General features: G+C 46.6%; 1 protein-coding gene across 4 annotated transcripts; it reads right to left on the bottom strand.

Moving 5' to 3' along the window:
- Positions 1 to 125: 125 nt before the first annotated feature.
- On the bottom strand, positions 126 to 26,096 carry nt5c2b (5'-nucleotidase, cytosolic IIb). Of its 4 annotated transcripts, none has more exons than XM_064315408.1 (18): positions 25,975 to 26,096; positions 22,716 to 22,842; positions 21,552 to 21,625; positions 14,056 to 14,173; positions 13,463 to 13,558; positions 12,283 to 12,374; positions 11,913 to 11,970; positions 10,939 to 11,032; positions 10,686 to 10,739; positions 10,361 to 10,444; positions 9,963 to 10,004; positions 9,442 to 9,549; positions 9,060 to 9,126; positions 7,941 to 8,111; positions 7,202 to 7,253; positions 6,926 to 6,986; positions 6,099 to 6,275; positions 126 to 3,242 (listed from the first exon to the last, which is right to left on the bottom strand). In XM_064315408.1, exons 2-18 carry the CDS (start codon positions 22,814 to 22,816, stop codon positions 2,997 to 2,999), a joined length of 1,695 nt encoding a protein of 564 aa, XP_064171478.1. In that variant the 5' UTR covers positions 22,817 to 22,842; positions 25,975 to 26,096; the 3' UTR covers positions 126 to 2,996. The 4 variants fall into 4 exon arrangements, with proteins under 4 accessions (XP_064171478.1, XP_064171487.1, XP_064171496.1 ...); XM_064315417.1 differs by lacking the exon at positions 25,975 to 26,096 and adding an exon at positions 25,551 to 25,937; XM_064315426.1 differs by lacking the exon at positions 25,975 to 26,096 and adding an exon at positions 21,766 to 22,582.
- Between the last annotated feature and the right edge of the window lie 1,904 nt (positions 26,097 to 28,000).

The raw sequence follows: 28,000 nt of genomic DNA, 5'->3' as shown, positions 1-28,000 counted from the left end.
AATTTCATGTGAGTTTTTAGTTTTTTATTAAATTTCTTTTAATTTTTTTACAAGAATAAACACACATATGTGCCAAGCGCTTTGCACCATGTATAACTGAAACACTTAAGAAAGAAACACAAGGCTGTAAGTTATAAGCTTTATTTTACATTAAAATGACACATCCTAAATGTACACTTTTAATTATACTCTTTTAGGAAACAAAACTAACAGGTCCTTTAAAAACGTAAGAGCTACTGTATAACATGCACAAAACTATTTTGTAAAATATATATATTTTTTTTTAAACCAATGCATGATAAAGGCTTTGGCACCCTACGGTCTTCGTTTAGGGAAATGTGTGTGTGTAACACGCCATTTTCTAAAACCGTTTTACATTTACCTGTATGACAGGGACAGTTTACTTCAGTTTACTTCCTCTGCATGAACTCTGAAACCGTTAGTGCTACAGTTTAAAATATTATGGGAACAGAAATGTATGGGAGTTCAAAAAAAAAAAAAAAAACATGACATGGAAGTCAGGAAAGTTTACATACAGCTGGATTTAGCTATATAACATTCTCAGGACACCGCAACGGGAAGTTGCATTGCTAAATGCAGGGATCCGTTCCTCGCCTTTCCTGCTCCAGTTCATGAGATCCCAGCTTGTCTGCCTGCTTGATTTGCTATTGCTGTTAAGAGAGCAGAATGTCCTCAGCTCTCAAGGCTTCCCTGCTTGGAAACACGTTTTCCCAAATGAGTTCCACTCGTCTCTCTCTCTCTCTCTCTCTCTCTGAACCGGCTGGCCTTCACAATCCAGTGTGAAATGGACAGCTTTGCATGCTTTGTGGCTTCACAAACAGGCAGGACTCCCATACTGCCCTTCTTGAAAAGGCAAAGGTAAAAAATAATGACTTTAAGAGCTGAGTCTTAAATTCCACTTCTCTTGTCCTGTAAATAAGACTTGGAACTAACGTGATGTAACCAGCATAGCTTCAAAAACAGGGCCTACCCCCTTGTCTTCATACATTCGGTTACTCTGTCCAAGATGAACACTTGTGTACTTATCATGCTCGCTGTGTGGCGGGGGGGGGGGGGGCCTGACAAAAAGTAACATAAAATCTGCACAGGAGCCGTGAAGCGATTTGTCCGTTTGTGAACTCACTCCACATACATCCTGTTTCCCTTTAGAAAAAACGAAAAAAAAAACGAAAAAAAAAACCAAAAAAAAAACGAAAAAAAAAAAAAACAGTTTCATTTCTGAAGCCTGATCTCATTCCCATCCTACGCACTGTCACAACACTGCATCAGTTAGAAGACTGAGGTTAGTATGTCATTCAGCACAACGCTCGGCAATGCGTTCGGGGGGGGGTATAAAAAAAAGAACAGTGTGCATATTTCAAACACGACGGTGACGAGCTCGCCTGAGCAGCTCACAGAGGCAGTCCCTCCTTCACCCTGCCGCATTCCAGGGGGGGGTCAAGAGGCCAAAGTTTCACTCGTGCAGGAAGGCCCCTCTGTGGTCTGAGAGAACGGAAGGGGGGGGGGGCGGGGGAGCTCAAACGGGCCAATTCAGGCTGTATCTACAGGCCCTCCAAGGATGGCCTTCTCCCAGCGGGGGGGGTCCCCAGAGTCTATGTACAGACAGAGTCATTCAGTCACAGTTACGCTACGTTCCCACGGCGACGCGAGGACGGCGAGCTCACCCAAGTTGCATTAAGCTGTCGTCGCCTTGCAAAACATCAGCTGCAACGTTACACTTCAGGTAAAAAAATAAAAAATAAAATAATAACAATAATAACAACAATACAGAGTTTCCATAGTCACAATCATTCAAACTCAAACTCAAACTCGTAGAAAGAGCAGCGAACGAAGAGCACACGAGCTGCGTGACTGAAGTCTCTGAATGACGCTCAGCGACGTTGAGGATACCCAAACGCCTGCGTGTTCAGCGAAAGTGAGACGACAGCAGCAGCAGCGGGCGGCAGCCATGTTTACTGAGTTGGAGCAGGCGGCTCAGTAAATGCTAGCATGCTAGCATCACAGGATGCAGTACCATAACTGTACAGCAGAGGGCAGCCTGTGCTTTCTACCAACGATGCACACTGCAGCCAAAGTCAAAATCTAAACTATGTGCTGTTTTTTTTTTTTGTTTCTGTGTTTTTGTTATCGTTAGAGTAAAAATGCTATATTGGTATATATCTTCGCTAGGAAACCTACGAACGATAATGTTTGTGCTTCACGCAGCTCAAACGCACGTATGCTGTACTTTAACACGGTGGGGCTGGGCGCAAGCCGTCACACCCAAGGCAGGACTTCATTTTCGTTTAAGCAGAGGCTTTGCAGCACAGTAGCGAGACAGTCAGCTATCTCAAAATGTCAATCAAAAAAAACAAAAAAACAAATTAAAACTGGACCATGATCGATGGAAATGCACGAGCTACATCAGCACAGGACCGTAAGACCGGGCGGTTCCGTTCTGCAGAACGTACGTAGCCACGAATCTATGAGCGTACGGTAGAGTCTACCGTTGTGAGAACTCTCGGCCTTCAAGTTCACTGTTTTGCATACATCATGGTTTAGAGTGTAAACACAAAAGGAAAACTGGAGTTTCTACTACCTGTTTGTAGGTAAAGAAAAAAAGAAGTGTTTTTTTTTTTTTTTTGTCTTTTCTTTGACAGGACAACCATTAATCACAGGGTTACCCATGTCAGCTAAAGCGACCGCTTGAGTTTGGTCAAAAACCCTCACCCACTCCTGTCCGACCCCCCGGAAAACTAATCATAGTATCACAAAATTAACTGTATTGCATAAAAATAAAACTATCTAAAACGAGGGGGCCTAATCTGTTATATACATTTACAAACAGTAAAATGAAAAATAAGTACTTAAATTTCCATATATAAAGTGTAACCAATATGTCTAAATGCCTTTCTCTACACTCCCTCCCTCTACAATGGGGTTCCTATCAGGAAGCACTACAAACGGTCACTCCTTGTGCTCAAAGCTTACTGTTTCTACTCCTCCTCCTCCTCCTCCTCCTCCTCCTCCTCGTCGTCGTCCTCGTCGTGGCAGTGCGTGATCTCCTGCGGGGTCTGGGGGAACAGGTTGGGCGGTTTTATCTCGCTGACCGAGCGGGTCAGCTGGTTGCGCTTGCAGTCGAAGTCCTTGCAGTCCATCGCGTGGCGGTTCCGCGTCGCCAAGGGCGACTCGGTGTCGATGATGTCCACGTGCGCGTGCTCCACCGTCGACTCGTGGGGCATCTGGGGACAGGGGAACGCAGGGCGTGTTTCCACATTTCCAAAATTTTCACCGTTTAACATCCCATTTGGCTTTTATCCAAAGCGACGTTGCAATCATGCACACGGAACGTCGCTGGAACAGCTACAGACCACGGGTCAGATAAGGTACAGCACTCACACACAGGTTCAGCCTAGCACTAGACTACATTCAATTCTGAATGGAGATTCTCCCAACAAAACTCAGTTTAGTCCAGGACTAAGCCTCAGTTTAGTCCAGGACCAAGTTTAATCTGCGCCTGAGAAACCGGCCCTATGCGTATATAGGTAAACTGCAAGCCTAGATGAGCTGACTGACCTGCCCTCATCAGTCTGCAGCCTTAAGTTCTTCTGAAGTTCATATTGAATGGTGTGACATAATTCACTTCTTTCATGAACAAAGTACATACTTCTACAATTTCCCAATTCCTCTTTCACTGCACACCTGCCAGCACCCAGCAGCTGAGCCAAGATGTGGCTTTAGGCCATCAGAGAGATTTTCAGGTCATCTGGTTTATCTGGCTTTTTTTTTTTTTTGTGTGCGTAACCCAGATCGAGCTCTTCTGGAGCGAGATAAAGAGGCCGTTACATGACATCTGTGAGCGTTAGGAGATCAGCTGCCACAGCGTTACACACCCACGCTCACTCTCGCCAAACTAACGCTTTCCCCTGCTGAGTAAAATACCTCCAAATAAGCCATCTGAAATGCAGCCCTATACAAAAAATATCCCACCCTGATGCACTTATTCAAAATAAGCGCACACATTGTAACTATTCAAATTGAAGCCAGTCTCCTTTTTAGTGCGAGTACACTCATGTCGCATGACAGAGGCAGAAGCTGTACCGAGACTCTCTGAATGCGTGTTATAGAGTATAAGACAGTTTTTAAGGGATTTGGCATCGCAGAAAAGAACATTACAGAGACTTGACCGTGAGAAATGAGAAGCGGTTCTCCAGGCTTTTGGCTGGACAGGACTTCAAAGCTGAAGAGCGGCAGTTCAGACAGGAAGCAGATCCCTAATAATGGAGCGAGCGCCCAGAGCGGGGGGTGCGTATCGCTGGGCCTGGAGAGCATCAGGGGTCTGCTGTCCTCGTCTCCTCACAGTCACGCTCCGGCGGGTTAGCATGCGCTCTTAGCCACAGCAAACCGCACATTCCCTACGCACTGTCCATTCACACTCTGGCGGGTTAGCGTGCGCTCTTAGCCGCAGCAAACCGCACGTTCCCTACGCACTGTCCATTCACACTCTGGTGGGTTAGCGTGCGCTCTTAGCCGCAGCAAACCACACATTCCCTACGCACTGTCCATTCACACTCTGGTGGGTTAGCGTGCGCTCTTAGCCGCAGCAAACCACACATTCCCTACGCACTGTCCATTCACACTCCGGCGGGTTAGCGTGCGCTCTTAGCCGCAGCAAACCGCACATTCTCTACGCACTGTCCATTCACACTCTGGTGGGTTAGCGTGCGCTCTTAGCCGCAGCAAACCACACATTCCCTACGCACTGTCCATTCACACTCTGGTGGGTTAGCGTGCGCTCTTAGCCGCAGCAAACCACACATTCCCTACGCACTGTCCATTCACACTCTGGTGGGTTAGCGTGCGCTCTTAGCCGCAGCAAACCGCACATTCCCTACGCACTGTCCATTCACACTCTGGTGGGTTAGCGTGCGCTCTTAGCCGCAGCAAACCGCACATTCTCTACGCACTGTCCATTCACACTCTGGTGGGTTAGCGTGCGCTCTTAGCCGCAGCAAACCACACATTCCCTACGCACTGTCCATTCACACTCTGGTGGGTTAGCGTGCGCTCTTAGCCGCAGCAAACCGCACATTCCCTACGCACTGTCCATTCACACTCTGGTGGGTTAGCGTGCGCTCTTAGCCGCAGCAAACCGCACATTCTCTACGCACTGTCCATTCACACTCTGGTGGGTTAGCGTGCGCTCTTAGCCGCAGCAAACCACACATTCCCTACGCACTGTCCATTCACACTCTGGTGGGTTAGCGTGCGCTCTTAGCCGCAGCAAACCGCACATTCCCTACGCACTGTCCATTCACACTCTGGTGGGTTAGCGTGCGCTCTTAGCCGCAGCAAACCGCACATTCTCTACGCACTGTCCATTCACACTCTGGTGGGTTAGCGTGCGCTCTTAGCCGCAGCAAACCACACATTCCCTACGCACTGTCCATTCACACTCTGGTGGGTTAGCGTGCGCTCTTAGCCGCAGCAAACCGCACATTCCCTACGCACTGTCCATTCACACTCTGGTGGGTTAGCGTGCGCTCTTAGCCGCAGCAAACCACACATTCCCTACGCACTGTCCATTCACACTCTGGTGGGTTAGCGTGCGCTCTTAGCCGCAGCAAACCACACATTCCCTACGCACCGTCCATTTTACACAGCCGGGTGTCTACAGAAGCAGCTCAGCTTCAGTACGTCACACTCACATGGGAATCGAACCTGCAACCTCAGTCGTAAGCCCAGTCCCCTAATGAGTACAGTGCACCACTGAGTACACCCTGGGTTGGATTGGGGGCTCGTACTCCCCAGTACGTGGGCGGATCTGAACAGGTAGCTGAAGGGGTAGGGTTAGGGTTAGGGTCAGGGTTAGGGTTAGGGTTAGGGTTAGGGTTAGGGTCAGGGTCGGGGGCAGGTACTCACCAGCACGTGCGCGGTGCGGAACAGGTAGCTGAAGGGGTTAGGGTTAGGGTTAGGGTTAGGGTCAGGGTTAGGGTCAGGGGGCAGGTACTCACCAGCACGTGGGCGGCGCGGAACAGGTAGCTGAAGGGGTAGGGTTAGGGTTAGGGTTAGGGTCAGGGTCGGGGGCAGGTACTCACCAGCACGTGCGCGGCACGGAACAGGTAGCTGAAGGGGTAGTACAGCAGGTTGATGAAGGACGCGGCGTACAGGTCCGCGTAGCGCATCACCTGCGAGGCGAAGAGCGTCTGGCGCGAGCCGCTGCGGAACAGGCTTCCCATCATGCCGTAGCACATGTCCATGTCGTGCGTCACTTTCTGTGAGGAGACACGAGCTCTTCGCTCATTGGCTATTTCAACCGGGCGGCCGCCACGTGTATTTTTTTCACGTCTGCATGTCATCAGTTATCATTAACTGTACAACAGGCCGCCAGTAAATGGTGTGTCTTCATATACATTCTTACATTTTTCTATCAATACAGAGATTAAATGTTCAAACAAATAAATAAAACAAAGATGAATGAAGCTGTTTCAGAAGTTAGCTTTATCTCTGGAGCAGTCTAGTGTTGCGTGTGCAGAGTGAGCGCTGAGAGGCAGAATGTGTAAACAGTCGTTTAGATTTACACAGCGAGCCTTTGGCACTTCCTGGTAGCGGACTGCCAGCGGCCTGTGTTCGGGGGCGAAACAAACTGCGGGTTGAGAAATGCAGATGCACATTAACTAGTCTATTGACATTTCCTCTTACCCCTCTTACGAAATACTCCGTTATGTTGTGGTAAATGCAAACAGGATGGGGAAGCTCTCCATAATCCACCACAACTGATAAAAAACGTACAGAGAACAACATATATTTCCTTCTAACACCTATTTTTAAACACATCATTGTCCAGATGGGCATTCACCTCTTTTTTTTTGTTTTTGTGTTTTGTTTTTTTTGGGGGGGTGCAGGGGGGGGGAAGCGGCGGTACCTTAACGCGTCTCTGAATCGCACTGATGTCCGGCCTCTCGTTGCTGCTGCTGTCCAGATGCCTGGAGACAGACAGACAGACGGACGGACAGTGAGAGACAGTGAGCGCCACGCGTCCAAAAATAGACCCGGGCCAGTTTTCTGCCTTATCAGCACAGTTCAGTGGGACCCTTAGACTTTGTACCGTCCGTGTGGCAGCCAGAAGGGAACCACCAGGGCGGCGGCGGGGGGGGGGGGGCGGGGCGGGGTGGTGGAAGGCCACAGAGGTCGTACTCACTTGTACAGCTCTGCCAAGAAAATGTCCAGGCTTTGCAATTCCTCGAATAAGGCTGGAAAAAAAAAAAGAGAGACAGACAGAGAGAGACACGTCAGCATTGGAGTACCCAGCATGCACTGCTCCTCCCATCATCTCCGTTATTTACGACCACAGGGCCGCACAGCAAACCCATCGCCTACCAAACACTTACAGTGCCGCCTTCTGCGTGCATCCATTTTATTTACTTATGCTATTTATTGTACAGGTACAGTCCACACTGATGAACTCTCCAGTTTTCCTGGCCACACACATGAAGTGAAGTTAGCAAGTTAACCATTAAGCTGGCGTCCATCGGCAGTCCCAGGAAGGCTGCGGGAGATAAGGCGTTGCATCACCACGCAGATAAGGGCTGAGCGAGAGAGAGAGAGAGAGCGAGCGAGAGAGAGAGAGAGAGGGTCAGAGAGGGCGAGCGAGCAAGTGAGAAAGGGTGAACGAGAGAGAGAGTGAGAGAGAAAGGGCGAGAGAAAGAAAGCGAGTGAGAAAGAGCGAGCGAGAGAGAGAGAGGGTCAGAGAGGGCGAGCAAGCAAGTGAGAAAGGGTGAACGAGAGAGAGAGAGTGAGAGAGAGAGAGAGCTTGAGAGAGTGAGCGAGCGAGAGGGCGAGAAAGAGAGGGCGAGAGAGAGAGTGAGCGAGCGAGAGAGAGAGAAAGAGAGGGCGAGAGAGAGAGAGCGAGAGAGAGAGAGAAAGGGGGCGGGGCTCACAGCTCTTGTCAGTCCACACGTGCAGCTCCTGGGCCAGCTCTGGGATCACCAGGAAGGTCCTCCAGCCCTGCCGCTTCTTGGACTTGAGGATGTCCCCGAAGATGTGGTCCCCGATGTACAGGATGTCCTTGCCCTTGGCCCCCAGCAGGTCGCACACGATGTCTGAGGAGCCTGGGGGGTGTGGTGGAATGTTAAGAGGGCCCCGCCCATCCCACAAGCTCCACCCACCCCACAAGCCCACCCGTCCACAAGCACTGCCAAGCGCACTATAACCTCCACCACAGCCCACTCCAAAGCCCACACATAAGCCTCTCACACCAAGCTCCGTCCACCACACCCTCTGGATCCCCACCTCCCGCACCCTGAACACTTACGCCCCAGGCGATAGGACACTGAGGCTGTTATCAAGGGGTGTTGTTGGTGCTCATCTCAGGTGTAACCTCATATTCACTCCCCACATACGAGTTAATCTGCCAGCCATTTACAACGCAACTCCTGCCTCTGAACTGATAATTGGATCATTTCTGGTGTGAAAGTCCATCCAGTAAACCCAGGAGAGGGCGAGGAAGGCCGTTTCTGTGTCTGACTTTGATGCCAACTTCTGCTGTCTGAGTGTCCGCAATCATACGCATGAGCTGGCCATTTTATCAGAGCTATGATAGAAGCACAATCCGATAATAACTGTTTATGAAACATTTTACCGGGCTCTGATCTATGAGTGACCCAGCACTGATGTGTAGAGCTAATTAGGGTAAGAGTCAGGGGGACAGGTGGAAACACAAGCCTGCACACACACCAGCGTTGGGCGAGAGGCGGGAACACCCAGCGGACAGATCACCAAACCACCGCAGGGCACACACGCCATTCACTCACACACTCGTAACTAGGGCCAATTTACAGTCCAATTAACCTGACCGGCATGTGTTTGGACTGCGGGAGGAAACCGGAGCACCCGGAGGAAACCCACGGGGACACGGGGAGAAACATGGGAACACGCAAACTGCAAACAGAAAAGCCCCGAGCGGGATCTGAACCCAAAAGCCCCGAGCGGGATCTGAACCCAAAAGCCCCGAGCGGGATCTGAACCCAAAAGCCCCGAGCGGGATGTGAACCCGTTACCTCCAGAGTACACGATGCCGTGCTGCAGGGGTCCGGTGTAGGTCCCGATCTTCAGCCTCCCCGTCGTCTGAAACAGCAGAGACACCATCCCGTCAGCTATAGCACCCCTACGGACCCCGTCCCGCACTGACTGTGTCCCCCTGCCCCAGTCCCACAGTCCCTGTCCCGCACTGACCGTGTCCCCCTGCCCCAGTCCCACAGTCCCTGTCCCGTCCCACACTCACCATGTCCCCCTGCCCCAGTCCCACACTCACCGTGTCCCCCTGCCCCAGTCCCACAGTCCCCGTCCCGTCCCACACTCACCATGTCCCCCTGCCCCAGTCCCACACTGACCGTGTCCCCCTGCCCCAGTCCCACAGTCCCCGTCCCGTCCCACACTCACCGTGTCCACCTGCCTGAGCACTGTGCCCTCCCCAAAAAACATGGGCTTCCGCGCGTCCACCAGGATGAGGTCGAAGTAGGACTGCCACGGCCGATGAGCCATGCCCATCTGCAGCACAGAAACACACACCACTTAACACACTCCGCTTAACACACTCTGCTCAACACACTCCACTTAACACACTCCACTTAGCATACTCTGCTCAACACACCCCACTCAGCTCAACACACTCAGCTCAACACACTGCGCTCAACACACTTCGTTCAGACCCTGCCTGTGTGAGGCACCATCTACAGCCTCCACAGACCCGTCTGCACAAAACCTAGCCACAGACACCCAAACACCCGGGGTTCAACAAACATTCATCCTTAACCTTGACTTACAAGAAGCCCAACTGACAACATCACACTTTGTCTTCACTCTCTCAGCTTGGTGATTGAGTCAAAGTGAGAACAAATGTTCTCAACCAAAATGAAAACAAAAACAAGACAATGAATAATAACTGAATAATATCCACTAACCTTTGGTCCGTGAGGAAAATCAAAAAGGTATGTCATGATTTTCTGGAGTAAAAAAACAGAAAGAAACTTGGATTAATCAGACCGGACTGGCAATATCCACACTTAAAAATCTAACATGGGCTGTACAAAAAATGAATCTACACATATACGCACTGATACATTTAAGCACACAGCAAATTAGTCAGCTGTAAAATCCAATGTTAATAAAAAGCAATCGCACTTTATGCGCTGAACGGAAGTAAACAGTTGGTACTAAGAAACACCTGGTTTAAGGGGCGATTCAGTCGGCAACATGAACCTAACTTCCTGGTACGGTTTTTGCACAGCATTATGGGATGTAAGTGGAGGCAGTCAGCAGCCCTAAGAGCGTAGAAAAACAGTCAGGGGGAATGACTCACGTCTGTGTACTTGTAGTCACTGTTGGTGGCCAGGAACACCTTGCCCACTTCGTTCATTCTGCTGAGGAGGAGCGGCAGTTTTCCCTGTGCGGGGGGGGGGAGAGACGGACAGAGTGTCAGTAGCTCAACCGTGAGGCTGAACTGACATGGACTACAGACGGTGTCTGTCACTGTGGGTACTCACAACTGACATGGACTACAGATGGTGTCTGTCACTGTGGGTACTCAACAACGGACATGGACTACAGACGGTGTCTGTCACTGGGGTACTCAACAACGGACATGGACTACAGACGGTGTCTGTCACTGTGTACTGGGTACTCACATCTTTCACCACGTACTTCTCCAGGTTTTCTACAGTTTTCACCTTTAACGTTCCCTGAAAAGACAAGACATAACTATATTTTTATTTTTTCATATAAATGTAGTGATATTTATGAAAACTGCTGACATGATGGAAAATTGGTGATGTGTCATCAATCTTTGTCTTCCATTGTGTATACTCGAAGATACAAAAAAGTTCCAAAAATGACAGAGAAACCCACTCAAAATGGTGGGTGTGGTCAGAGCAGGCCTACCTTAAAGTGGACCCAGTCCACTGCGTCTCGGACGTCCTGGAACATGCTCTTGAAGGACATGAAGAGGTCTCCATCTTTAAACCCTGTTTCACAGCTGAAGGGGGGGAGGGGGGTACATTAAAAAACCGGGGGGGGGAGGGGGGCGCTAGGGAGGCTGAACTGAGCTTCACACATTACTGAGTTTCAGACGCGCTGGCTTAAGTAGAACACCCCCCCCTCCCCCCTTGATGGGGGTCTCCAGCCAAACAGGCCGGCTTTCTCCCCCGAAGAGACCAGAAGCCCTTTCAGGGCCCGCGCGTCCCTTCCGCGCTCCACGCAGCGCTCGGCTCGCTCTGTTCCCAATATCAGCCGTCTCCTGCTTTACTTTCGCCTGAACAATGACCAGTCAGCCACCGCGGCATTCAGAACAGCCAGACGTTTCAGCCCGATAATACAGTCTCCAATACATAAACAGTAAAAAAAAGCACCTGTTCACAAACAGCAGCAAACAGGTCTTCCCAGTACTCCTATAATTGTGGTTACAGCTCAAAAGAAACTGCACCCTAATTCAGTTTTGTTCTTTTTTTATTATTTTGGTTGTCTTATTTGGCAAGTCCTGAGGCTAAAGTACACTCTGTACCCAGAGTGGGAGTGGTTGCCGTGACGATGCCAGCTGCCTGTTTCGCCAGAGCAGAGAAACAAACGGGCATCTAGAAGGTTGGTATGCTGTACTTGTACACTTTTATTTAACCATTTCTTTACCATATTATCATTGGGCAAATCAATCCAGGTTCACAAATTAAAATTCCTCCCCAGTATTTTCTCCCACCGGGATTAGCTGATTAGCACCATTCCTCAGCCAGGAGGTAGAGCCAATGAGTGACATTCGCTGGCTGAGCTCACGGGTGGAAGAAACACACGGCAGGACTTTCACTTTCTGACCCCGTGGACTTTCCCCCCCTCTGTCAGTACGACAGACAGAGAGGCACTCTTACCTTGCATATCGATCACAGTTGCTGAAAAAGTCGACTAGGCACGCAAAGAGGTAGGTCTCTGAGGAGCAAGACAGAGGGCTGTTATCACACCAAATGCAATGCAGAATAGCCACAGCAGTATTACAGAAGGAGCTATGCATCACACAGCAGTGTAGTATAAACACTGTACTTGAAACTCAAAGTTTGTGGGTTACTGTCATTGCACCCTTGAACAAGGCACTTTTACTTATTGGCCTTTCAGCCCAACAATACTCGCCATTTTCTGACTAAACTGTACCTAGTGCTCCGAACACACACAGACTAGATAGTATCTAACATCTACTTCGCGTATTTACACGTGAGGAAAAAAAGTGACCAACTGAAGCACTACCTGGCAGGTTGAAGAGAGTGTTGAGGATGTAAAAGCGCTCAGTGTCGTCTCGCTGGATGAACTTGTTGGGATAGAGCTCTCTGGTTTCAGGCCTAAACAGTCAATGGAAAAAAAACAAGAGCAGATTAAGACCAGAAAGTCTGTGTGAGCAACTACAACCGGTGATAATTCTGATACTCTCTGAAGCAACTACAATCGGTAAAAATTCTGATACTCTCTGAAGCAATTACAACCGGTAGTAATTCTGATACTCTCTCAAGCAACTACAACCGGTAGTAATTCTGATACTCTCTCAAGCAACTACAACCGGTAGTAATTCTGATACTCTCTGAAGCAACTACAACCGGTAGTAATTCTGATACTCTCTGAAGCAACTACAACCGGTAGTAATTCTGATACTCTCTGAAGCAACTACAACCGTAGTAATTCTGATACTCTCTGAAGCAACTACAACCGGTAGTAATTCTGATACTCTCTGAAGCAACTACAACCGGTGATAATTCTGATACTCTCTGAAGCAACTACAACCGGTAGTAATTCTGATACTCTCTGAAGCAACTACAACCAGTAATAATTCTGATACTCTCTGAAGCAACTACAACCGGTAGTAATTCTGATACTCCCTGAAGCAACTACAACCAGTAATAATTCTGATACTCTCTGAAGCAACTACAACCGGTAGTAATTCTGATACTCTCTCAAGCAACTACAACCGGTAGTAATTCTGATACTCTCTGAAGCAACTACAACCGGTAGTAATTCTGATACTCTCTGAAGCAACTACAACCGGTAGTAATTCTGATACTCTCTGAAGCAACTACAACCGGTAGTAATTCTGATACTCTCTGAAGCAACTACAACCGGTAGTAATTCTGATACTCTCTGAAGCAACTACAACCAGTAATAATTCTGATACTCTCTGAAGCAACTACAACCGGTAGTAATTCTGATACTCTCTGAAGCAACTACAACCGGTAGTAATTCTGATACTCTCTGAAGCAACTACAACCGGTAGTAATTCTGATACTCTCTGAAGCAACTACAACCGGTAGTAATTCTGATACTCTCTGAAGCAACTACAACCAGTAATAATTCTGATACTCTCTCAAGCAACTACAACCAGTAATTCTGATACTCTCTGAAGCGGGTAGAGAAAAAAAAACTAATGGAATGCACTTACCCACGTAGAAACTCAAACCCATGGACACAGACCAGGATGTTCCCATAAGCATCCACCTTCAGCAGGTTTCCATGCAGCGTGTCGAACACCATGCCCCTGCAGTCAGGTAGAGAGACAGGGACATTTTTAACATGTCTATACCTCTGGCAGCAGTATTTTACCACGGTAGAAAATGTCACAACATACTACAAAGTCATGACCCAGGACTGTTATCAACAATGCCTCAAATAAATGCTCCTATAGCAGCAACTGAGGCAAAGCTGTGCCCCAGGATTCAAACCTCCAATCCTAGGAGTAATTGCTCCACACTGCTACTCACTGACCTAGTGATGTACCTTTCTCAAGGATACAATGACAGTGCATAACCTGGGAATCAAACCTGCAACCTCTAGTCTCCAAACCCAGTTCCCTGCTCATTAAACTACACTGCTGCAACAAATAAATGAGCATGTCAGAAAGTCACTGATCATGTCAGAAAGTCACTGAATCTGTCAGAAATTCACTGATCATGTCAGAAAGTCACTGAATTTGTCAGAAAGTCACTGAATTTGTCAGAAAGTCACTCAGTACGGCAGAAAGTCACTGCTGCTCACCTGGTGGGGAAGGCGGGGTCGTAGACAAAGTTGAGGAGCTCCTGAGGATAGCCGATGGACACCAGCCTCTCAACTGTCAGCTCAAACCCCAGGGATTCATACTCAGGGGACTTATATACTGCAGAAGAACAGGAACGACAAAGCCGCTGAATATTTATTTTGCTTTATTTAAGAACTCCAAATTCAAGAATGAATTGCATCCTGGTATTTTCGTCATACTGTCACACTGTATCAGTCATGCTCCTGTAATTATTCCTTACCATCTGTGCAAGAGAGAATTAGCTTTCTATATACATACTGCATCTATACATTGTACAATACAAAGCATATGTGGCGTCAGAGGGTTCTAAAATGTTTTTAAAATGCAACTACAGTAAATAAAGTTATGGCCTTCAAAATCACACACAGATCTGACTTCCATGCATCAAATGTGTGGGTGGATTCACTGAAGCACCCCCGCCCTGTTTTATACCAACATAACACAGCCTGAAATAAGCTTCAACATTTGGCTTCATCACTGATTCAGTATGAATCAATTCTGAACGTGCCAATCCAAATTAAAAACGGGATTTTGTTTTTCCATATCATTTACACAATATGATTTCGTACTCCCTACTTTTTTGTCTATATATCCATGTGCTTATTTCTTTCTGTTTTACTGCTTTGGCTTAATGAGTAGATCCAGACAGTGTTTGTTAAGCTATTACACTATCACAAGCCATTTTCACTTTCCTATCGCATGAACTGTAATTTAGGACCTCTCTCAACAATGTCAAATTTAATTCTCCTGGTCCCTGCTCAATTCAACTTGTGATTGCACTCTGAATTGTGTATAATAACGCTTTCAGATTCATATTTAGAGAGTTATTAGTTATGCGTTTTCACAGCGCCGCGCAGAGCCGGGCTGAAATGGAGGGTGATGTGAGAGTAAATGGGGTCCGCCTGTGCGTGTTCCGTGTTCCGTGTTCCGTGTTCCGCGTTCCGCGTTGGCCGCCGCCGCCCTGGGAAGCCCATTCACCCCGACGAGCGGATAAAGAGGCAGCCGTTGCCATGAGAACGGTCGCCGTGCAAGGCGCCGTCTCCAAGGGGCCGTCCTCCGAAGGCCAGGGGGCCCGCACAGCGCTCGTCCGGGACCCGGAGGCCCTGCTGCGTCAATTTAACCGTGCTGAGGGGGGCCGGGGGGGTGGGGGAAGGGGGGGAGCGGAAATCAGAGCCAGCCGAAGCCCAGAGGACTCATAAGCCCCCTGCCGCAAATAACAGCCCCCCCTGTGCCCCGCCCCCCCAACCAAACTCCCCTTTCACATCGCGCCGTGCCCCGCTACAAAGAAACCTATTTTGAGACGTCCCCTTCCCACCAGCATTCCCACTGCCCCTCTGCTTAGATAACCAAAAAAAAAACAACCCCACCGGGCTTGGGACTGGCTATGGCAATCTCTGGCACCCTCTGCCCCCCACCACCCCCCACACCACACTACAAAAGCACTCTGAAGCAAAAAACCCCAGTCTCATTCATTCACCCTGTTTGGGACAACTACTCTAATTAGACCTGCACTCTTAGCTGTTGAATGAGGTGTGCTTTGTTTGGGTTGGAGTGAAAACCTACAGGACGGCAGACCTCCAGGAACAGGGTGGGGCAGCCCTGCACTAGCTGTTGAATGAGCTGTGCTTTGTTAGGTTTCGAGTGAAAACCAGACGGTAGATCTCCAGGAACAGGGCAGGTCACCAATGGAACACAACAACCAAAAACCTCGGCGGGAGCTTTCCCCGCATTTTAACAGAAACGCGACAGTAAAAGCTCTCCTCTGTTGCCTGTCCGTGGGCTGAGAAAGCTGCACCACGGTCCCGTTTACAGACACACACGCGTTCGCTCATTGACCTGCGAAGCAGCCCCGCTAAGGGTACGAAGCTCTGCGCTGACGCCGCGGCCGCAAGCGGCAGCTTCAGGCCACGCCAGAGCGTCTCGAGCTCAACGTTCAGCTCGACTCGCTCAAACTCACCAAGAGCGTGGCCTTATTCTATGCACTTTCACCCAAACACAGACGCAACCGTGAATGGGCAGTCAGACAGGGTTTCAATGACCGTGAGCGTCCAAATACCTCTACAGTAACGAAGCAGCCGCGTGTATGTGGGCTTTTGCTCGTACAGATTAAACTCTGAGATCGGACTCACGGCACGGGAAAGCCTATCCATCGTGCTGTCTCGTCAGAAATCCAATATGGTCTCGTGGGTTTTCAATACGCGCAACAGTCAACTGGCCGCCTCAAGCAAATCTGAGTCAGTTTCCTTCCAAGACATCTTAGAAGTCTGACTGCTTTAAAACAAAAGAAGATCTTCAAATAAAATGCGACAGACAGCTACATCACATTTACACCAGGGATGAAAAAAACTGCAAACGCTTCATAAAAGGTCTCTGCCCTACTGCAAGGCCGCGGACAGCAGCGAGAGCTGTATTTACCAACGGAGATGGCAAAATGCCGACTCAGCGCAGACTGTCAGTCTGAACTTAATGGCTTCTGAGAGCAGTTATGCAAGGCAGGTAATTACACAGTCAATCTCCAGAACCGCCCGACTGTCACAGGGCACAGCAGGGCAGCAGGCTATCTGGCCCATGCCAAGGGAACACAAGATAAAAATGAATTTAAAAAAGAAAAAAAAGCTTCAACAAAACATGAAACATGGCATGACGTACACAGAAAATTATGAAATTCAGTGACTCATAAAATGCTGAAATGTAAAAAAAAAACAAAAAAAAAAACACATCACGATGTTCATGACATGAGGTTTGAAATGAAGAGAATTTTGTAACACTTTTGCCAAAATGTGTGGGTGGAGGTTGAGATACACCTAACCATTTGATGAGTAGGTTTTTTGGAATGTTCATTCAAAATTCAGTGTCATTGTCCTAGAACTCCATTGCATTCAGTTACCAGCAGTGATTGTGACTTCAGCATTAGAACGTTCAGTTAAGAACATTCCAATGACATATTTGTGGCCTCACACCTTAAAGGGGCAATAAGACCTGATTAGCCTGATGGAGGCACACAGAACAAACAGGTGAGAAATGTAAAACTGATATGGTGAAACCCAAAGCAGCACAGCCATGTAAAGGTACTCCGATACCAGCACATTAGACATCACAGGGAGTGGATCTAGGTCAAAGGTGTCCGGTTGTGTTCTCCCTGAAAATGGCCGTCAATTACAAGCTTGACCTACCACATCTAGTTAACAAATTCCATCCACATTTTTTGCAAGCCCTTAACTCTTTCACACAGTCCTTTAGTGAATCTGGTCCTTCGGCTCGTCACACGTACCGCTTGTTTAGGAAAGCTAAAATGTGATTACCCGTGTGGATTACCTGTGCAGTAAAATCAAGGCATTGTCTTCACATTTTTAAAAAAACGAGAAGGGCCTAGCCTGCTGACACCATATGATAATTAAATTTTTTTTAAACTGTGTCGCCATGTAAAAACACACAATTGGACTAACATTAAAACAACACGTATGACGACAAAAAAAAGCTACAGGTCCTTTTTTCTGTTTTTCTAAGGGTTTTTTTTCCCCATAATTTGAAATTTAAAAGGGCCAAAAGCCTGCCTCTGAAATTCTCAAACCCGGCCCCTTCTTCTCCACACAGCAGTCCGCCGGCTGAGCTGCCGTGGCTACGGCTCATCCAATCACATCGCAGGCAACCGATCAGCCACAGGAGTCAACCATCGGGTAACGTTACAGGAGACATCCTGCGGACTGAAACCCTCCCACCCAGGGGGTAACTCCATGGCCTGGCCTGTCAGGTGTCACAGACAGGTAAGCCTGCATTCGACCTGGGCCTTAGGTGGCACAGTGGCGGTAAACACGCGCGCCTTAATTAGCGGACCGAGCGGCTCGCTGCTGATTTATGTGAGGCACGCGCTGTGCGAGCGGGCCCCCGGGGTTAGCTGGCAGGCTCCGCGCGGTCACGTAGGCCGCTGTCGCCGTGCTTTATGGCACCCACGCTCCTGTACACAAATTCTCATATTTCTCCCTCTCTCCCACTGACAGATCCCCCCCCCCTCCCCCCCCCCCGATCGTCCATCTCACATCGCCGCCAGGCACACGAGACAGCCACTTTCTCAGTCCCCCCGCCCCCCCCGTCCCCCCCCGCGGCAGCCGCTAATTGACACATAACTATGCACACCGCGCATAAACGCTCTGGCGAGCTGAGCTGGGAATCTGGAGCCAGTATCGCTTCAAACACAGAGGTGGGCTATTCTCGTACTTCATGGTAAACAACACAGCACAGGGGCTGCTGGGTGGCTCATCAAGTTAAGGCTCTGTTCCAGTGCACGGACGGGCCCCGTATGAACAGTGCGCATGCCACCTGCGGCTAGACGTTCAACAGGGCGGTGCATAATTGCTGGTAGCGTTGCCCACGGTTACAGAGGGTTCAGCCAATCAGAATCTGCATCTCACCACTCCCTAGCGACCCCTGCTGGTCAATCAGGCGCCTCCATGTTAGGCTGCATTTGAAATATCTTTCGGTGATGGTGGCGGGGTCCTGCTGAAATGTACGGCTCACTAAGTATCTCTCTGGTATACAGGTTTCAGGGGCAGTTAAAGAATATCCTTCACTGCTCTTGGTATCTGAGGAGTCCCTCAGGGGTACACATTTGGGTCGATTTTATTCCCGATTTATGTGCCGCCTCTTGGCAAAATTATCCAGGAGCATTGCAGTTCTTCCATTTATTTCCCTTTTGAAGCAGTTTGCACAGAAGAGAGGACAGGGATCTTTTCTCTCTTCTGTAAGCCAGGGAAGATCTCATATTTACAGAGAGTAAGTGCTCCTGTTTTCTCAGTTTCCTCACAAACAAAGGAAAAGGAAACGACTCAAAGCAGAACAAATAATGTTGCTGTGGTCACCCGGTACCTGTTCAACCCTTCTGTGAAAGGCAGCCAAGGTTTCCAGATTACAACCCAGGGAAAGTATTTGGTTGGACAAATCAGGTTCCATTTGATTCGTCCAGCAATGTGCGCTTGGAATAGAAATACTTTGTAAACAATACTTAGATCCAAAAAAATAAAAGATCCAAAAGATACCACGTTTATTTGCACTTGAAGTCTTTCAGGAATTTTTCTCATTCTGTGTGTGTGTGTGTGTGTGTATGTGTGTGCGCGCGCATGCGTGTGCGTGTGCATGTGTATGTGAGTACGTGTGTGTGTGTTTTCAGCAATAAGCACCGCTTCTACCAACGACTAGACCAATACTATAGAACTACTGTCTTGGGTATAAAATAAGCCCATTCTTGGAAGTCATCCATTTCTTCTTAAGTATCGATGCTTCAGACCCCAAATAGTCCAGATAGTCCTTCACACTGAGCGTGGATGCAGTTGCGCCACGAATGGCTCTGGTTTCTACAGCAATTCATTGGCACCCCTTACCCGGGCGGGCATGCAAAAAGAGGACCTGTCGACACTCTGCCGAAGACCAGAAGAGCCGCGACCTCTGACCTTCTGGCTGTTTCTGGCACCGACAGCTAATGTTGGACCCAAATCTAAAGTTTGTCACGTCTATTTATCATGGGCTCGGTACTCAACAGGCCAGCGGAAATGACAAACGGTGGGTTGAGGTCCAAGTGGCAGATTGATTGAAAACTCTCATTTTCATCTGCAGTGTTGGCGGTTCCTTATTGCATGCAGTATTATTCCAATGTTTTTATTATTAATGTGCTTTCCTTCACCTTCTTTGCATGGAATAGGGGTGTGCATGATAGAATTATTGAAAAAAACAACAACAAAAAAACAGATAATAATCCACAGATTTTTAAACTTAGCCTATCTATTAAATAACCAAATACTTTACACCATAGTTTATATGAGAACGCTAACTTATGGGCAATCATTAGCTCTGTTGTCAGGTAGATGGCAATACTGAAAACAAGGGATCTAGTGAGATCATTTTTTAAATATACTGCATTAAACTGTCAACTAAATACAGTGCAGGCATTCAGCACAGGCTGATATGCAGAATGACTTGCACATTTTTTTGCATTTTTATCTCTTATCCATATATACAGCCAGATATTGTACTGTACTGTAGATACTGTACCTTGTTCAAGCGAGTATCGTGCCTAAGAATCAAATCTCCAGCCTATAGGTCATGTGGCCAGTTCCCTAACCATTATACTGCATTCAACAGACTAAAAATGCCAATCCTTTATACGTTTTTTAACTGATAACCAAAAATGATGGTGCTTGCATAGATAACATAAGCAATCATCAACATTACCATCACCATGAAGTGGCAACGTTTATATATTTTAGAACTGAAAGTCACATAACAGACAGCATAAGAAAACTGAATAAATGCGTAATAATAGACAGACATGTATTGCACTGTGGCACCATTTTAACTAGAAATTAACTACAATTCCCATGATCTGTACACTATAAATCGATCAGGCGACACCCCACATTGCCTCGTCTAACTGCTGCCCCATCACAGAACAGCATGAAGCTATAGCCCCTTCCTGCAAACATTATCGCTAACTTATACATAGCCATAAACACGTAGTTGTCAACAGCTGAGCTTCCACAAATTCGCATTCAGAAAAAGTCGGCCACCATAAAGGTAGCAAGCGACCCCCTCCCATGGGCTCATTCCAATTTGGATGCCATGGAGATGGCCCACTTCTCAAAGCTGGGCTATTTGGAGACAGATTTCCCCATATAGCCCTCCAGTCACTGGGCTTCTCTAAGAAATGACTCGAATCAGGCCAGCATGCAAATATCCAGCAATGTCCCTCTAGTCTTTCTCCGGTTATCTACACTATCTTTCTTTCTCCGGTTAACTACACTATCTCTCTTTCTCCGGTTATCTTCACTATCCCTCTTTCTCCGGGTATCCACACTGAAATTGTTCAGCAATCTACCTGCTACAGCTAAAAGTGGGCAATCTCACACACGCAAATAATTCAATTCTAAATTTCAAAAAGCTAATTTATCGTCCTTATTACACCAAAATGCACTTTCTAAGTTACCATTTTGTTGTTTTCTTTTTTCTTTTTCTTTTTTTACAAACTGTTATTTATTCCGGGTAAGGCTAGCCCAGGGTTGAGGGACTGAAAGGACCTTGCGCAATCTGAAATGTGAAATTACAGAGCATTTCAAAACGCTGTGGACGATGAGTAGACAGTAGTTCTTTTGTGTGTTTTTTTTTTTTTCGTTCTAAAGGCAGATCTGTAACTGATGACATTTAAAACAACCCTAATTACACCGCGCTGCTATGTGGGCATTTTGCACTGCAGTTGCCAGGCATGGGAAGTCACCTTCTCCCCTTCCTGCTCGAAACTCAGCAGAGTCCTCCCAACGGTCACACCGTGTGGACCCATCCCTGTCAGCCAATTCGCTAATGCCGCTGGAAAACACAGCACAGGGGTCAGCGGGTTCCGGATCGCTCTCTCATGGGCTGCCGGAACCCGACACGCCAGAAGAACGGGAGAGAAGCATCCAGAAGCACTCACCCGCCAACGTGTAATCCATATCGAAGCCGAAGCACTTAATCTTCTCCATGGCCAAACTTCTGTTGACAAACACCCTGCGCAGAGGATAAACATGCAGTGAGCAGGCTGGTGTAGGAAAGGTGACCGTACGGGGCAGGGGGTCGGGGGGGGGGGGGGGGGTGGCAAATGGGGCTGACCTCATTTGCTCATGAAGCATCCTATTAAAATGACATACTGTTAATGGAAATCCCTTGGCTCTTCGTGGTAATGAACACAGACAGGGAGATGCCTAGTGAACGCTGAGCCGCTGTCATTTGCAACACCGCCTGTGTTTTAGGGAAGCAACCTTCATATTTTGCAACTCAAGCTTCTGCTCACACTGTTCTGATAGTTGCTATATTGCACTAAGCGTTGGGTGTCAACATGCAAACAAAGGAAGATGGAAAAATCAAGTTGTGGAGTTTGCTAAATGCTCTCTACCATCAGTGACAGTGACACCATATTTATATTATATTTTTCATATTGAATTGCTGTTTATTAACTCTTAACTAACCTTACTGGCAGTCTGGCAAATTCAATCATCTTATTATAATTCCACATCATAACAAATAAACTACAATATTATCGTTACGAATGTACAAAAACTACAAAACACTATTTGGGTTGCTTGTTCGTTCCAACATTACTCCTGTGTCAGTACAAACTTATGGACACCAAATATGAAATAGCATCAAATCGTAAGCAGAGTACTTAAGACAACAACATTCAAATTATTTCCGGACAAACACCAGTTAAGCATACGGAGACAGACATACAGCAAAAAAATACATGAATTGTGTCATTTTTGCCGTTCGGTCCGTGGTGTGAACAGTGTGCCTCGTGGGACACGACCACGGAACCACTGACCCCCACCGGCCCACGGCATTATGCAAGCAAGACAAACGGAACATTCCGGTCACTGCCGGCTCTACCGCGGTTTCCTGCAGACAGAGGGCACTTTCCGGTCGACTGGCACCCAGGCAGTCAAAAAAGTCGGCTGACCAGAGAATTATCTGCTGGACAAAATACAGCAGAACGAGAAAGAAGGTGCGACCCGACTCCTCGCAACTGGAGAGGTACAAAAAAAACAAAAAAACAAACGTATTACGTAATCCGCTCTCCGTTCCGGCCTCCCGCCATCTTTACCTGTGATAGGCTTCCCGTCGGTATTTCTTCATAGCCAGTCCGTCCATGTTGGCGGGGAGGTCCGCGTAATTCTGCAATCGGTCGCTCCATGAAGTAGTCATCTTTAAATCCTTTGAAATTCAATCAGCTGATGAAAGGCAGGAAAGCGACAAGTGTTACCGAAGGGACAAGGCCCAGATCAAACACCCAAACGAGGCCATTCTCTTTCCTGTTGTTTTCCTGTTCTTCCATTACCGCTAGCCTAAATGCCACTCACATTGCATTATAAGCCCTCATTCATGCAGTTCGTGTTTAAGGGGAGGAAAAAAAAAACCGGCTTAGTCACAGGGTATAAATAGAGAATAAACAGAAAAATAAAAATAGATCGCCAGTAAGCAGGTGTAATTTCACAAATGGAAATGAAGCTGCCTGGGGCCTAGGGATTTAAAAACACAGCAGTAAAGCGTCACTACTTTTAAAAAAGTTACCATCCAAAATTCATAAGCCATATAAAAGTGAGAGAACCAAATTAGAGATAGAAATAGATTTAGCCATGCATCACTGAATCGAAAAATCTACGGAATCTACTCATTAAATGACACAATTAAATGGCCAATTACAGATTGCTATTTGCGGTCTGCATATGACTTCTTAGTGCAAGCTGGAGTATTTGTCAATTATTCTACAAATACTAGAAACTAATACTCCTTTTCCACTTCAGAAATGTAATCAGGCAGGCTTACTACATTTGGCTTTTGAATATGGGATTTGGCTTTCGTTCCCAGGGTGATTTCCTGAAGACAACTGCATACCTCTTTTTTTTTTTTGTTTTTTTTTTTTACAAGAAAAGTGACCTTATACTGGGAAAGAGTGCATAAGTGCAAAGCTGATTACACGTTAGGAGTGTGGACAATTTTTGGTCTTTTCCAAGAAAGTAAAAATGGTTGAAAAGTGTTGCACAAGTCCCAGATGTTTTCCTTCATAGTGCGCATTGTCATCTGGGCAATTTTATAAAAGCATAGGCTAACAATGGTTGGAATGGGCCAAACATATCACAACTGACACGGGTTGAAACGCAAACGAGACAGAAGCTTCGGGGTGAACCAGGCTCATCACAACAGCTGCTCTCCTTACGGACGAGGCAGGAAACCGGAGGGCTTTGAAACGGAGCCCAGACGCGGTGACATCACCCAACCAGTTTACCCACGGACGGGTCGTACCACAAAGTTTTTTTTCAGAGGACTGAACCAAAGAGCAGCCAAATGGCAGACCCAAATTTATTCTCTTCCTGAGAGAAAAACAAACTGATACCAAAAAAGAATTTGAGCCGTTTCACTGGTCTAAAATGAGACATCTCAGAAAATGAGAAATAATCCATATTTAATAGATTTATTTACTGATGTTTGCCATGTTTCCCTGTTGAGATTTTTTTTAAAACTGTTTTACAGAGAAGCCTGATTCAAAATTGCAGAAAGTTCTCAGCAGTAGGATGCAACATTGCAGCTTTTATAGAAAAAAAAGCTTTTTTAAAGAAAAAATCATTGAAGATCTCCACTGAAAAGTATTTATGTAGACTTGAACGAGGCTTATTCCATGTCTGGGAAACTAGCTACAAGGTATGAAGGTTGGTCATGTTATCTTTTGCTTCGTTTAATAAGACCATATAAATACATTTATAGGTCTATAAATGACTCACATTGCCTAATGTAAGAATGCATTAGTGTTTTGTAGCTATACAATCAATTAGAATAAAACGCTTCTTAAACTATAAATGTCTTTTAGTAATCTAAACAACAAGACAAAATTTTACTATGCCCAAAGGTTAGGGTACATTTTAAACGTACATTAAGTCAATTCTGTTGGCTAACTTCCATCAACACTGCGAGAAGTCAACCAGAAAGAATTATGCGCCATCGACCAAAGGTGAAATCCATTCTCTACGTCTTATTTAGAACAAATCAATCGCGGCTGATGCATCTTGCGATGTAGGTCGATGCCTTTGCAAAGATGCTCAATTTCCCAGTATCCGGTCGCGCTTGTGATACTGCCAATGACATTCGGTCTTCGTGAAGAAATATCAAGTCACCGATATTGGATACAGTGGATGTTATAGGCTAGCATTGTAATAGCTATCTCAATCGTGTTTAAATGCTACAACTATAGCATTAGCTAGTCTTGCCCTTCGCTAACTGTTACTCATTACTTGCATCCAATTTGTGTCGGTATTTTAAAAAAACATCCCATGGGTCCTGTCGGTCCTCTGGGTCCTTCATAATGTTGCTAGTTACGTCTTCGTGTCAGAACAATGTTGTCCAGGTCAAAGATAACAATTAAACATCAGATACCCTAGCTAGAATTCGGAAGCACACACATTTGGCCAACCATAGTACGCAATACCTTAGACTAAATTAACGTTACTTCTAGTCTAGTGTGATAAAAATGATTTAGGAATTAGCTAGCTAACTTCTGACACATCAAGTAAAGACAGATCTTAGTTGAAGTAACGTCAGGTTACTTCCGTGACTAAAAAAACCCTTAGAAAAAATATCGTCCCATTGTGAGCTCCTGTCTGCCATTTCCCAAACTGAATCTATTTCATTCAAAAATTTATACAAAAATATTTTGCCATTTTAAGATAACATTTCCAAAGTTAACGGTACAACCAAGTGAGCCTACTATCTGCTAAACTAACAGCAAGGAAAAGACTAGCTAGCTACCTTGTGAGTAATGAAAATGTAACGATCCTAAACCTGCGAGAGAAAGCGTTTTGTTAGAATGAACACAATCATTCGACTAGCTAGCCATGAGCTAACATCACAAGTAGGCCAGCAAATATTTGAAAATATAAGTAGTTACCCGGACAGAGAACATATTTGATATCGCCTTTGATAGCCGAAAATGTACCCGTCACCTCAACTTTACATGAACGACGAGTTCGCTAACATAGCTCGCTAGCTGACAGGTTTACTTCAGCTCCCTAGCTATGGAAGATAACAAGTCAGCTCATTTTCTTTTGATAGCTTGTGAAGCAGGCTAGCTAGCTAACTCCCGTTTTACCATTTTCTGAAGGTACCGTACTGTATCGAAATCAGTCTGCTGCCCTAGTAATATAGCTGCGTTTATCTACAATTTTTTTTAATTTTTTAACAATATTGTCAGTTTCAATGAGTGGCTAACAAGTTACCGAGTTAGCTATCTCGCAACAGACCAAAACCAAATACTTAAAGAGGTAGACAGTTACGGTACAGCAACTGTATAACAGTAGATTTGTTACGCTCACCTCTCTTTCCCACCGTAGTAACAACTGCACTGCCTGCAAATCTGAGCATGCGTGTCAAACCAGATGCATAAGGGGCAATAACAAAAGCGAGGGTTCGCTCGCATTGGATGCGTAGTGCTTCGCCGCCGCTAGGGAAACTTGGACTTCGAGCCAAATTTCGTCAGGCGTGCAGCACTGCCCGAACCCAGTTATGTCAATAAACACTATGTCACGTACGTAAACCCAGGAACGGTGGCTTCAAATGTCATAGTTCAAAATGACCTGATTTAGAGGGGCTTGACCCTTTACCAATAGACTATACTAATATTAAAGTAAATGAATGTTTTGAAATTCATTTGCACAAACCATGCCCAAAATGCTAACAAAAGTTTTATGCACATTATTTAAAATACAAAATAGGCTAATCTGAAATAACCACGTTATGACGAAGCATTGGGATGCATGTGCTGGATTGCATTCAATTCCTAGACGAGGTAAATAAAGTTGCTATTAAATTGTGTTGTGTTAATTTGATATCTTCTAGTGTGCTTGTGCAAATCAAGCACAAGGACCAAAAAAACATGTTGATATTGTTTTTGAGCAATAAATGGGTAGTTCTGCACCAGGTTTAGAACACAGTACTCGCTTGCTGCTACACACAAGAAGAGCTCTAATTGTCCAGCCATGCTGAAGTCCAAAGTCCCCAGCAATCGCAACTGAACAGCCTTATTGACTGTCCAGGAACACTGTCATACTATGTGGATAATGTTCACATGCCTACTGATGCCTCCGAACTCCACAACAACTGAAACGCGCAACTAGTTACAAGGATCGGACATCATTCCATGTCTTGTCGTTCAAAAAGGCTACACCCTTTGATATAATGTGGCATCATTAAAAACGCCCTGCTCCAGAACACCTCCAAACCCAAGCCAATAAAACCGTCATTTCCCCCCGTCTCAACCAAGAACCTAGGAATAATCTTCCATGACCCGCTGTCATTTGTGGTGAACTTCATAGCTGTTACCCATAGCTGCATGTGTCTCCTTCAAAATATAAGGAGAAGGAGGGTACAGCCATTCCCCCCAGAGAAGCAGTCCAGCTGCTGGGGTAGACCCTTGTCATTCACTCATTCTCCCTGCCTCAGCAGAGAGACCCCTGTATCTCAAGTGGTGTACAACCTCCTCTCACGTGATGAATGGTAAACGGTAAATGGACTGCATTTGTATAAACAAAGCACTTTACAATTGATGCCTCTCATTCACCAGAGCAGTCAGGGGTTAGGTGTCTTGCTCAGGGACACGTCGACACGCCCAGGGCGGGGGATCGAACCGGCAACCCTCCGACTGCCAGACAACCGCTCTTACCTCCTGAGCTATGTCGCCCCCCGACACTTGGCTCCCTGATGAAGCTCACGCTAAACTCAAGACTCCAGTGCTAACCCACATTGACCTCTATTGCTGAAGGTCAAGCTCTGCTGCTCCATTCAACCAGCTCAGTACACCTCACAGCTTCGTCTCTCATAGGATGGAAAAGAGCCCTGACCTTGAGAAGCTTGCTCACTGGATCCTGCTACCTCCTTGCCACCACCACATCAGCAATGTCATTCACCATGTCGCTCTGCAGACAAAATGGCCGTCTCTTCAGAGAACACCTGGACTAAGCACTCAACTGCCCTGCACTTACCCTCAATGAAATTAGACTTCCTTAACCCTCTACCCACATTGCACTTACCCCCTTGAATCACTGTTTAAGAATATGCCTTGTAATCACTAGGTGGCAGATTTCTGATCCAGGTTTCTTCAGTCAACAAATATCAAAAAGTATAGATGGGAGATATAATAGAGGCTCTGTTCAGTTATTCTAGAAAAGGGCATCTGTTAAGGGTAAATAAGGACTAACAAAGTGATACTACTTGCATTTAACCCATTGTCATTTGCAATGATAAATGAATCTCAGTCCATCACATCATCTGTTAAATTCTTATCTGCGCTGTCACAGCTGATTGCTTCCCTTCCCTGAGGATGATGCTTTATATTCCTCCAGT

This window comes from Anguilla rostrata, chromosome 2 (genome assembly GCF_018555375.3).
Source record: "Anguilla rostrata isolate EN2019 chromosome 2, ASM1855537v3, whole genome shotgun sequence".
NCBI lineage: Eukaryota > Metazoa > Chordata > Actinopteri > Anguilliformes > Anguillidae > Anguilla > Anguilla rostrata.
Note: the sequence above shows the minus strand (reverse complement) of the source record. Positions and strands in the feature narration are given on the sequence as shown.

Excerpts from the sequence above, each read along its gene's own strand:
- nt5c2b (XM_064315408.1), bottom strand. The coding sequence starts at position 22,816 with ATGACTACTTCATGGAGCGACCGATTGCAGAATTACGCGGACCTCCCC. Across the intron at positions 21,626-22,715 it reads CGACGGGAAGCCTATCACAG|GGTGTTTGTCAACAGAAGTT; the intron begins GTAAAGATGGCG and ends TCCTCTGCGCAG. Across the intron at positions 14,174-21,551 it reads TATGGATTACACGTTGGCGG|TATATAAGTCCCCTGAGTAT; the intron begins GTGAGTGCTTCT and ends GTTCTTCTGCAG.